This window comes from Leptinotarsa decemlineata, unplaced genomic scaffold (genome assembly GCF_025532065.1).
Source record: "Leptinotarsa decemlineata unplaced genomic scaffold, Ldec_3_MD MMD2_tig00002082_RagTag_RagTag, whole genome shotgun sequence".
Taxonomy (NCBI): Eukaryota; Metazoa; Arthropoda; class Insecta; order Coleoptera; family Chrysomelidae; genus Leptinotarsa; species Leptinotarsa decemlineata.
This window is the reverse complement of record NW_027412573.1, coordinates 9581365-9594051: the sequence shown is the minus strand read 5'-3', so window position 1 is coordinate 9594051 and position 12687 is coordinate 9581365. Positions and strand designations below refer to the sequence as shown.

Genomic DNA, 12687 nt, shown 5'->3' with positions numbered 1-12687 from the left:
TATGTTCCTTCAATCTCAACTACCTGCTATTACGAGTATATTTGTTGAGGATAACTTGAAGAACAACACTGAAATGAAGAAGAGAACGTCTGCGAAGTGAGCGACATCTATTGAATAACATAAGTAACTGTAGACAAAAACAGTCAAATATTCGTTAGTACCTCTATTCATTTCAATTACATAGTGATAAAATGCTCAAGTCACAAAGCTCAAGTGTAACGTTATGATGTGCCCAGAACTGTTGTAATGAAAATAGTATGTTAACGCTCAACATACAATGCTCTAAATGATGTGCTCTTTCAATCCCAACTACCTGTAACCTTTGTTTTTTAAGAATAATGTAAAAGAAAATGCCGAAAGGAAGAAGAGGAGGACCACGAAGTGGATGACATCTAGATTCTATGTTTCTGAGCTAAAATCTCTGATGACTCAGGATGTATAAAACTCTGAGTAAGCTAGCCACTCGCGCCAAGGCCTTCAATTCCGGAAAATAGTGATACTGAAAACCTCGGCCGCGAAAGCCTTGACCAGGTTGACCGACACTAAATGGGAAACATCTGTATACCAAAAACCCACTCACACGGGACAGTATCTGAACCGGAAATACAACCAACATCAATCGACTAAGAGAGGAATCATCAAGACTCTAGTAGACCATGCTTTCGGGCTCTACAATACAAAGGAAAGTTTCGAAAAGGAGTTAGGCATCATCAAAAAATGACCTTCAACAGAATAGTTACTCCAAAGTGATGGTGGAACAGACTTTAGCTAGAAGACAGCAAGAGCCTCACGAAGAAGAGAAGCCTTCACAACCAGTACTTGTACTTCCCTACATCAGAGGATTTTCGGATAAGAAGAGTTGGGTACAAGTATAAAATTAAAACCTGCTTCAGATCTGGGAACACTATCCGTAGCAGCCTCACAAAAACTAGGTCACCAAACGCGGACTGCGATTCCAAGAATTGCATTTACCGGATACCTTGCGAGTGCGGAAAATCATACATCGGTGAAACTAAGAGGCCATTGAAAGTTCGCATTGCCGAGCAGAAGAAATACACACAGCGAAGAGAAACCAGCAAATCAGGAATAGCAGAGCATGTTTGGACTCTTCAACATAACATCAAGTGGGCTCAAGCTGAAATCATCCACAAGGAGGACACTGGTTTAGTGTCACGCATTTAGCCAAGCTAAAGTAGAGATACGCAACATATGGAAATCTCTAATCAAGCGGAACACGTCCAACTCCCGCCAAACGGTTAGCTCCCGCTAGAACCGATGAAGCGGTGGAAGGGAAGAGGGGATAGGTGAAAGCACTCGAACGACCTATAAATAGTCAGATCTTGAAGGCATAACTCCAGTTATCACCCGAAGACAATTGTGGATACTAACAATAGAAACGTCGTGAAGTAACTTGGCTTGGAATCTTTTAATTTTTAATTTCCATGTCTTGTTAATAATTTTTTCAATTTTCCTCTCGTGTTAATAGTTCAATTCTTTGATTTATTAGTTGTTGCATGTATTTCATTTCATTGTAATTTCAGATTTATTTGGCTAAACATATTTTTTTAATTTTTTTACAGAATATTTCAGGGATAACAAATCAATTTATATCATATTAGACAACGGAAGTCCGAACTAATGAAATACAGGTTGATCCCTATTTAACGTTTAAAAAAATATTATTTTTAGACGATTCAGGCTATGAAAGAAAGGTCCCAACCGTAGAATGAAATTTATACAGTGAATAAATATGCGTACTTCAAGGCAAGATATGCTAAGAAATAGCTACATCAGTTTTCTCTTCTATCCAATCCAAGAACCAAGCCACTTTGGTGAAAACTGAAGGCGAGCACATCTCACAGAGCGTTGATCCAATGGAAACTATACCAATCTGTTTACTTTTGTACAAAAGAGGTCCACCCGAGTCGCCATTACAAGTCCCCTTGTTCTTGTACCCGGTCGTACAGATATTCACCTCAGACACATAAACAACGCCAGTTTCTTCGTCATTATAATCATCGGCACATTCGTCCAAATCCATAACAGTCACGTTCACCACTCTCAGGGTGCTGGTAATGTCTTTCAAAGTCGGATTGTGCTTGTCTTCCGTTAGGCCCCATCCGATGCTAGTGGTCTCTTGATTCAAGTAGGTCTTGCCTCTGTCGCGACGTGAGGGTAACGCAACTGTTTTGATAACATCATTAAGAGGTGCAGGACTGGCTAATCTGATTAGAGCTATGTCGTTTTGGAAGCTGGTATAATCGTAGTTTTCGTGAATAATTATGTCAGTGCCCTTGATACGCACTTGAGAGGTTTCATTTGCGGTTATGTTGTGAGCTCCCAGTATGACTTCCACGTTGTTGTTGTATATTCTGGAAATAATAATAATAATATTTATTCGTCAGAATTATACATAATCAAAAATATTACATGTCAGTTTCATATATATGTATAGGGTTTAACATAAGTACGTTAAAGTATTCAAGTCACGTATTCTTGAGACAATTAAAAAAAAAGGCCGTATAAACTTGTGTCCAAAAATACTGCCTTTTGGGGAAACAGGGTGTTGAAATTGAATATTTTTTGTTCGTTTGTAAAAATAAATTTTGCAAAAAATCAATTTTTTGCACGAAATTTGGTACCCGGGGTTTTTTTGACGTGAGAAATTATAATTTCTTATTAATTTTCATATTACATCTAGATGGCGCTACGTACACTGTCGTTATTTATTGCAAATTGCCCTAACCCTGACAGTAAAATTCTGGTACTTTTCATGATAAAACTTAATTTCCACGCCTTTTCCAAGAAAAAAGGCACACTCCCTCAATAACGCTAGAAGTGATCGTTTCGAAATATTTTCAATTTTCTATATCGATGTACACACATCGGAAAAGTCTAGGGATATTTTTATAACATACTAAATATCATAAAAATAAATGCATCAGGTCTTTTAATTTCGATTAAATTGGTACACTCGACCACCCTGTAGATTTCTATGGGTTGAACAAAGCCTGCAAAAACGGTAACTAATCTTTTATCAAGTTTTTTACTGTAGGTTTTCGGCTAAAATGAATAATCTGAAAGTGTCGAGTTTGTACATTCTATGCAGTTCTTGCTCAGTAATTAAACTGGAAATATTGTGCTTTAACATGGAACGCCATCACTTACCATTGGCTGAGATGAATAGAGCTGTAGGGTAACCATTGGTCAAGGTAACCATTGGTAACCATTGGTCGTGATACTGTAAAAAATCGACTGCATGAAGCAGATCTCCACAACAGAAGGCCACTTAGATGTCCACCTTTGTCGAGAGGCAATCGCGGTAGAAGATTAGAGTGGTGTCAAGAACATCAAAACTGGAATGCAAATGATTGGGCCACAGTTTTGTTTACAGACGAATCCAGATTTGGATTTCATCCAGATTCTCGTCGAGTAAGACTGTGGAGACAACGTGGAAATAATGAACATTTGAGACACGTCCAGGAAGTCCACACATACAGAGGTGGTACAGTAATGCTATGGGGCGGAATCATGATCGGCGGCAAAACCGATTTCGTTTTTCCAAATCGCTCCCTCACAGCTCGATAGTACCTCGACACCATTCTTCTACCTATCGTCCGTCCGTTTGCTGGTGCTGTTGGTGAAAACTCCCACCTAATGCACGATAATGCTCGTACACATGTCGCGCGTCTAGTGACTGACTGGCTCACCAACGAAGGAGTTGATGTATTGCCATGGCCAGCACAATCACTGGACCTGAATCCCATCGAACATGTGTGGGACATGCTTCAACGAAGAATTACTCCGCATATGGGGAACATTCACACAATGTTTCAATTGAGAGAGCTTTTAATCGCTGAATGGGCAAATGTACCTCAACAAGACATTGACAATCTCATTTTGTCGATGCACGATAGATGTAGGCCCGTAATAAACCAGCGTGGAGGTCATACTTTGTACTGATTACAATTTGTTTTGTATTATGATTTTTTTTCGGGGTGCCAAAGAAGAGCCATATTTTTTTTAGTTTTGCTTATATGCGCACTCAGTATTTTTGACCATTTAATGAATTTTGTTGTAAGTTACATTCGTTTAATAATTAACCGTCAACTTTTTTTCCCTAAAGCGATCTAAAAAAAATAATGCCATTTTTAAAAATATCCCTAGACTTTTCCGATGGGTGTATATTACTTAGTTCCTAGGGAGCAAAATAAAGTTGCTGAGAACATCACAAAAACTAAGTATGTGGTGAATCTGGTCAAATTAAACAACTTTTCTTTATGAAATATTTATCTAAAAATCATTCGTTTTCGATATACAAATTACTCAAATTGCGAAAAACTTATGACAAAAAATAATCATGTTTGGAAAAACATCAACGATTTGTATTTCGAAAACGAATGATTTTTTGATAACCATTTTAGTGGAAAAACTTTATACAGACTTTTTTCCTCAAGATTGTCTCAGGAATACGTCACTTGAATATTTCAACGTACTTATATTACACCCTGTGCATACCAGGTATAGGATACAATCAGTTCGAAGTCTACAGGAAAATTAGAGCAGGGTGAGTTTGACAAAATAGGGTAACACAATATGAATGGGATTTAAATAATGTACGTTTGTGTATAATACTGTCTATTCGTATGTTAGCATTCATAGCTACAGAGTAGCAAATGATAAATTGATGATAACGAAGGATAATAAATAAAGAGTATATCAAGTTTTTCATTTGAGTGGTTCTCTGATTGATTGCATCCTTCAGTTCTCAGCAATTATTCTTTTTCTCAGTTTTTTATGATGAAAACGAATATGTATAGGCCAGATGAATTTTCGAATATGACAGAGTGACAGAAATGAAACAATTTCAAACAAAGCACTGCAAGTCAAAAAAATCTATTACGTCAGAAAGAATATATATGAGTGGATGACGTCGGAAAGTTACCAAGTGTGAATACCTGTGTGTACTTTGGAATACATTCATAGCCAGTACGACGGAAAACTTATTTTATATAAAAAAAAATTTCAATGGGACATGAATAAAAATCATTTCTATGCAACTTACAGACACAATTATGAAGAGTTGCAAAGGAAAATAACCAACTACTCAAACCTCTGAAATATCGTCAACTGACTCATCTGGTATCTAGTGAAAGTTATTAGAAATCAGTACCATCATAGGTATCTTTGTTACATTTAAACAAGTTTCCAGCATTTCTTAGGGCCAGTGACAATTTATTATACAGTTTTTTCTAGAAGTCTCACTACGAAATAATGGCATTACATATGGCAATTACATATGTACAAAAAAATCTACTTGTCTCTGAACATTTGCAAATTTTTCATCCTTGCAAGGGCGATATTAGGGAGGTGCACCCAAAATCTTCAATGGAACCCCATGTCGATATGTAGCTCATTTTAAAGGCCTTGAAGAAATAAATATTTTTGCAGAATTAGGGGTCTGCACCATAATCTCATTCCCGATAAAAGAAAGTTATCCAACAATTTTTTTCATTTTTTCCCATACTGTGATTTTTTTTACAGGAAATTTTCCAACTATCTCGATTTTGTATTTAGCAGTACCCGTTGATTCAGTTCAGTTCAGATCATCATGAGGCCGCAAAATAGTTTAAAGCTGTTTTCCCAGATAATCCAGTTTTTTCCTAAATACGTGAGAAGTGTTGTGAAACAATTCACTACAGCTTTCAGCGTAAAAGACGTTCCAGGATTTGGTCGCCCATCCATTAAAACCGAAGTGCTCCAAATTCAAGTTTTGGGTACCACTGCTGTTCAACCCAAACCATCAGTACGCACAATAACTGCCGTTATAGGTACAGGCAAATAAACACTGCATGAGGTTTAAAACAGCATAAATGTCATTCCTTCAAAATCCATCTTGTACAAGAACTAAATGAAGATGACCTAGATCGAAGACTGCAGCTTTGTGAAATCATATACCTCTATCGGATATGTTTCAGTGATGAGGCAAGCTTTTCAATAAATGGTTCTGTTAAGAAGACACATCTGCTGATACTCCTATGACCCCTGACCTCGCTCCTCTTAACTTTTTTTGTAGGGTTATGTGAAGGAATGGAAATTTCGAAGAAAACCAATAAACTTGCAAGAAGTACATCAACAAATCACAGATGTGTGCGCACTTACACCAGAAATTCCTTCCTTCAAACATAAGGACATAATTTGAAAGTTGACTCCAATATTTTCGAACTGGCATTCAATAACAATATTCTTCATCAATCAGAAATGAGTAGCCGTGGAGACTTCTAGTTTATGCAGAAATGTTTGATTCTTCAAGGTCTTCAAAATAAGCTTGATATCGATATAGAGTTTGGAAGGCAACCCCCTGATGCCCTATAAGGGTAAATTAGTTGTAAATATATAAAGAATTAGATGTCTTTGTACTATGTTATTGCCAATTATTTTCCATCTTCACTAACATCGGAGATATTAGTCCGTACCTGCCTAGGAACCTTTGCGACTTTATTTCAAGCGGAAATTTACCCTATTGAATTATGTGCAGTTATGGACTTCTGGCAGAATCTCCCAGGATTGGATCACTCTAAGGCGTTTATTCACCTTGATACCAAATAGGTGTTGGACTAGAGTAGGGATGAACTACGATGTCTAACAGGCCTTCTCACAGGTCACTGTTATTTGAATCATCATATGCCGAGACACGGACTGTCGGAAGACAGCGTGTGTCTCCTCTGGTTGAAAAATGATGAAACAGCAGAGCACATACTTTCTGCCTGCCCCGCTGGGGCAGGTTCTTAGAGCTCGGCAGAGCCATCTGACCTGAAAAGCCACTTATCATACAATATTTATGTTCTGAAATGACTTCTAGAAAAGGATGAAGTTCTATTTTTGTTTCTTCAATGTGGTTTCATTTCTATAATCAAATTTATATCAACCAAATTAATCAGCTCTCAATCAACTTACTCGGTGGCACAATGAGCAGCCGTCAAAACATAATTTTCAGAAATAAGGGATGCTCCACAAAGTGCACGATTATTGATCAGGAGTCCTACTTGGTAGGGAAATGCATGCGGGACAGCTTCATCTCCTCCAATTATTCTCAATCTGGGAGTTAGACTTTTGAATGTTTGCCCTCGAACAGACTGTAAAGAAATAGAATGTGAAATGTTGACATTGCCTTTAAATTTTCAATGAGCAATACTGTGTTTTGTTGACATAAGAAACATCATGTCATAAAATCACTGGCCATAAGCAATTTTTTTATAATGCGGATATTCATTCCAAAAGGAGGAGAAACAGTTAATCAACAAAACAATTATTATGGGTAAAATTATTGTTTCACTCTAATTTTAAAACTTACCGAAAAACTCCACAAACAGAAAATAAGTTTGAGTAACATTATGTCGTCGCATACAATGCGAATTTTTCCTAGTCGCTCAAGTATATTTCTCAAGTACCATTTTATCTACTTCTCAGATAAAATAAATGAGAGAATAATATAATAGTAGTGTTATCAATAATTAATATTAATATATGAATATACAGGATGACAATTTGAAAACTTCCCACCCTCAATACCTTCCTTTCAGTACATAATATAGAAAATCGAAAATTCAAGTCAATTTCATTTTCAAGGAAGACACTTAAGTAAATATTATTAACCCTCTTGGTTCAACCCTCCAGGAGGAGTAGATGGTACCCTTAGAATATCAAACGAGAAGGGGGGTACAGTGACACATCATTTTGAAGGGTGTTCATTTCCTTTTCCAACGGTACCTCAGTTCATTATTTTTTGAAGAGCAGATTTCGAAAAATACCATTCGAAACTTACAGAAGTAGGATTTTCCTGCATTGAGATGCATGGTTTTTAGGTTAGTATTCAAAAAAATATCATTGAATTGACTCTCCTATTAAGAGAGATGGTTAGAAGAGTAGGTGGCGTCGCTTCAATCCTTGACTAACAGGAATAAATCTAGTATACACGTGTGAGCATTTATGTGGTGGTTATTTTGCGTTTACTTAAAAAACTGCCAAATTGCGAGAAACAAATAATTTCAACCATCTATTTACGCTCTATCTGATAAGCTGCTGATTCTGCTCTGAACAGTGATGAAGTGTGTTTTCGAACTCCTCTCGAAGATTTAGGAAAACTTCACCAAGAGTTTAGAGGCATGCTGCTGTAATTAGTACTTTGAGTTCAATAATATCAGCAGGTTGTGTTTCATAAACAGCAGAATTGAGATATCCCCAAGAAAAAAAATAAAAGAGTTCTTGAAGGTGATCTTGAAGGCTACTCAATCGCTTCCTTTCTGTCAATCCATCTATCCCGGAATCGATCGTTCAACCACTGTCGAACGGGACGTATATAACGATGACGCACCGTCCTGCTGGAAATGTAACAGATCCTCCTGCAACAGTGAATTACCGTCTGCGTGAGATATGAATGGATCGATAGCATATGTAGGTACAGATTGCCAGTCAAGGTTTTTCAAGTGAATAAAGGGCCATTTTATCAGTTCGTATTTCCATTGCTTAATATAATATAAATTGATTTGAATTCCCTGAAAAAAGGGGCTTGAGAAAGGAAAATACACGAAGATCGTTAGAGACTCTACTGCATCAATTGAAAGGAAGTTGTACCAGACTAAGAAAAAACACCAAGTCTATTTTTCGCACTACAGTAAGCGCCCTCACTTGTATGGACTACCCAAAATCCACACAAAGGATGTTCCGCTCAGACCGATCATTAGCTCCAGAGATTCAGCCACTCAGAACTTATCCAGATTTTCACTACCAATAATTAAACCACTGCAAGGTAAAACAAGGAAAAATTCAAGGCATTTCGTTGAACTACTAAGGGGAATCAAAGTCAAAGAGCAGGATTACCTGATCAGTTTCGACGTGAAAAGCCTCTACACCAATGTTCCTGTCGAAGAAGCACTTCAAATCATACAGCAGAAGCTATCCCAAGATGGGGACCTGAAAGATAGAACAAACCTACCGATACAAGTAATCATGGAATTACTAGGATGCTGTGCTGAAGGCCGACTGAAGGACGAATTCTTTACGGAAGATGAGGGACTGCCAATGAGATCGCCACTTTCACCAGTTATAGCCAATATAATGGAGTGGTTTGAAACTCTGGCCATTGAAGAAGCCCGCAAGAAGTCCCGAGTCTGGTTGAGATACGTAGACCACACCTTCATAATATGGAACCCTGGGAATGCAGAACTAGACACATTCCTGAAGCACATCAACAACGTAGGTCCTTCCATGACTTTCACAATGGTGAAGGAAGTCCACAACGAATTGCCTTTTTTAAACGTATTGGTGGAGAGGACCAACACTGAATGGAAAACATCTGTAAATCGAAAACCCACTCACACAGGACAGTACTTGAACCAGAAATCCAACCACCATCAATCGACTAAGAAAGGAATCATCAAGACTCTACTAGACCGTGTTTTCGGGCTCTGTAATACAAAGGAAGGTCTCTAAAATGAACTAGGCATCATCAAAAACGAGCTTCAACGAAATGGTTACTCCAGAGTGATGGTAGAACAGGCATTAGCTCCACAAGCTCCACAAGGAAGAAAAGCCGCCACAACCAGTACTTGTACTTCCCTACATCAGAGGATTATCGGAAAGGATGAGAAGGATTGGGCTCAAGTATAACATTAGGACCTGCTTCAGATCTGGGAACACTATTCGTACCAGCCTCATTGCATTGCATTTAACGGATACCCTGCGAGTGCCAAGAATCATACATCGGCGTCGGTGAAACTGAGAGACATTGAAAGTTCGCATTTCTAAGCACAAGAAACACACACAGCGAGGAGAAACCAGCAAATCCGGAATAGCAGATCATGTTTGGACTCATCAACATAACATCAAGTGGGCTCAAGCTGAAATCATCCACAAAGAGGAACACTGGTTTAGGAGAAAATTCAAAGAAGCCGCGTATATGTTGTCTACCAACGCATTTAGTCAAGATAGCGTAGAGATACGTAACATATGGAAACCTCTAATCAAGAGAAAAACGACCAACTCCCGTCAAACGGTCGTCTCCCACTAAAGCCAATGAAGCGGAGAAAGGGAAGAGTGGATAGGTGAAATCTTTCGAATGACCTATAAATAGTCAGATCTCCGAGGAATAAATCCACTTATCACCCGAAGATGATCGTGGATACTAACAATCGAAACGTCGTGAAGTAACTTGGTTTAGAATCTTTTAATTTTATATTTTGTATTTTTTTTTCAATGATATTTTTTAATTAATTCTTCAATTTTCAGCTTTTATTATTATTTCCTTTTTTTGGTTGTTGCTTGTATGTTATCTCTTTGTAATTTCAGTTTTTTTTTAATAAAATTGTTATTTTCGGTATAATCTTTTTAATTTTTTTCAGGGATTTCAAATCAATGCATATTATATTAAACAATGAAAGTTCGAACTAATGAAGTACACCACGAAACCACCTTCAAAGAATAAAGGATCAGTTATGGCATTTCAAAGAATACCAGCCTGAGACAGATATTTAACCAAGGATAGGGATAGCATTGATTCGATGGGTTATGATTTCACAAAATTCTATTGTTATGTTATCGTGCTGGTGAATAACTTGAAATTTATTTTCAGTGCTTCTCTTAAAGTCTTGTATGACATTCCCGTCTGTTCTGCTACTGATTGTGAGGAGCTAGTGGGTTCTGTAGCAAATGTTCCCAACACTTCAATTTGAGCCTCTTCATTTAGTACTCTGGCGTCTTTTCTTTTTTCATTGTTCACTGAACCAGTTTCGCCGCTGACTTTTTTCCTAAATGAATCTGAACGTGACGATCTGACGAAACGTTAAATGTCGCCTCAGCAGATTTCAGGATTCTCAAAAAACGCAAAGAATAATTAAGAATATAGAAGAATGTTCGAATGGGACATGAATATGAACAGTTTCGAAGAATGCGGAACAGTTCGAAGTTCATTAAAGCGACAGCGAACTAGTGAAATGAGTACAATAATCGTAAGGTGAAAATATAATATAACATAAATCTTAGATAACTAATTCATTTTAACTTTAAAAACAACAGTACAAAAATAACAATTCAAAACGCTCAAAGGTGTGAACTCCACTCACAAGCGATTTTGGTGAAATTGGTGACACGTGTGAATCATTGTATTCGTGCCACGTGCCAGTATAAGGATGTCGGCAGAATGCTGTAAAATGTCCGCTGTAGGTAGATCCACTGTGATTCGAAAATGCATATTGATTATAACGACAAGGAGTCACATTTTCTGCTGCATAATTGTTAATGTCTAATCCATCTAGAGGAAATTCGATGGCAACATTAAACTTGCCTCTGAATCTTTCTGTTCGAGAAAATCTTTTAAAATGAATTACTAAAATAGGAGGAAACTTATGGATCGATAGAGACTTTGTGCATTTTCTTCTTTCCTTGCAACTTGAACACGTCGGTTTTTCATGTCCATCCAAAGTTTTCTCTCTTGTGAAGAAATCCAAGCACTGTGATAAATTCAATTAGCCAGTTCTTTGTTGTATGGGGAGTGACAAATCCCAGAAAGGATCGAAGGTTACAAATGAGTCTCCACAATGTGTGCACTTCATCGTGGATTTTAATTGACAAACGAAATTATCTACAATCTTAGAGTTATATGTACTCAAATAAATCAGCCATGACTCTTGCGCTTTTTCGCTGTCGCTCAATTTTTCGTTAATCTCCGTTGAGGTCGGTTTAGGTTTCTCAATAATTCTACTAACATCATCATGTAAGCCTTCTAAAAGATAACGTAAGGTTCAAATAAATTACGGTGATTAGTTGTGTTTTTGAAAATGTAACTTTGGTGATAGTAGTAGGTTATAATAATATATCAATAATCGAACTCGAAATATTTGATTTATTTCGCTCAATTTCATTTATATTCCAGCACATTCTTCATTTATTTTCCTTTTGCTTCTGCGACATTAAAAATGTGGCGGCCCACTAATGAAACAAAACTCTTTCAACAGTATTTATTATCAACAGAAAACTACTCTACCATTGCCATAAAAATGCCAGTTGCCAAAACCGAACATAATGAAAGTGTATCCCAGACGAACCACACTCGATCACAAGATTACTCAATGAAAAAGTTTGGATATAAATTGGACGATATTGACAAGGTGACAAGCCAAAATTGTGTTTCGCGAGAGCTTCAAACTTCTTTTATTAAGCGAAACTTTCAATGTTTATGAGCATGAAAAGAACTCGATCTAACTTTCACTATTAAATAAGTTTCGGCTTTTCGAATGGTTCTTCAAGTTGAAGTGAATCGCATAAAAACATTTTATGCTGTCATTTACCCAATGAGATCGACTGGACTTTCTGAAATTCCATCGAGCTGAAAGACATCTTAGATTATTTCGAAAATACAGGCCCGGTTTTCATTTGACATATCTTTTATTAACGGTCGGAGATATCTTAGAGCACGGTATTGAAAATTTGTGAGGAATAAACCAGACAGTACAAAGATGAAAGATTATCGCAGAACACAAAATCAAGCCAAAACTGATAGAATTGAAAGTATCATGAATTCAGTATGATTTCAGATAGTTTGTTCAATCTATGTCTATTGTGACTGGTGATCGTGGAAGTGTAGCGTCGATCACCATGAAAAATGCCTTGAAACGTTTTTATCATTGTTGA

General features: G+C 37.2%; 1 protein-coding gene across 1 annotated transcript; it reads right to left on the bottom strand.

Moving 5' to 3' along the window:
• Positions 1-1420: 1420 nt before the first annotated feature.
• Positions 1421-7458, bottom strand: P38 (serine protease P38). Its single transcript, XM_023157724.2, has 3 exons — positions 7355-7458; positions 6958-7136; positions 1421-2372 (listed from the first exon to the last, which is right to left on the bottom strand). Exons 1-3 carry the CDS (start codon positions 7391-7393, stop codon positions 1775-1777), a joined length of 816 nt encoding a protein of 271 aa, XP_023013492.1. The 5' UTR covers positions 7394-7458; the 3' UTR covers positions 1421-1774.
• Between the last annotated feature and the right edge of the window lie 5229 nt (positions 7459-12687).

What these genes read in the sequence shown, in the direction of transcription:
- P38 (XM_023157724.2), bottom strand. Translation starts at nt 7,393, where the DNA reads ATGTTACTCAAACTTATTTTCTGTTTGTGGAGTTTTTCG. An exon ending in TCTGTTTGTGGAGTTTTTCG is followed by an intron (nt 7,137 to 7,354) that starts GTAAGTTTTAAA and finishes ATTTCTTTACAG; the next exon opens with TCTGTTCGAGGGCAAACATT. An exon ending in GCTGCTCATTGTGCCACCGA is followed by an intron (nt 2,373 to 6,957) that starts GTAAGTTGATTG and finishes TATTATTTCCAG; the next exon opens with AATATACAACAACAACGTGG.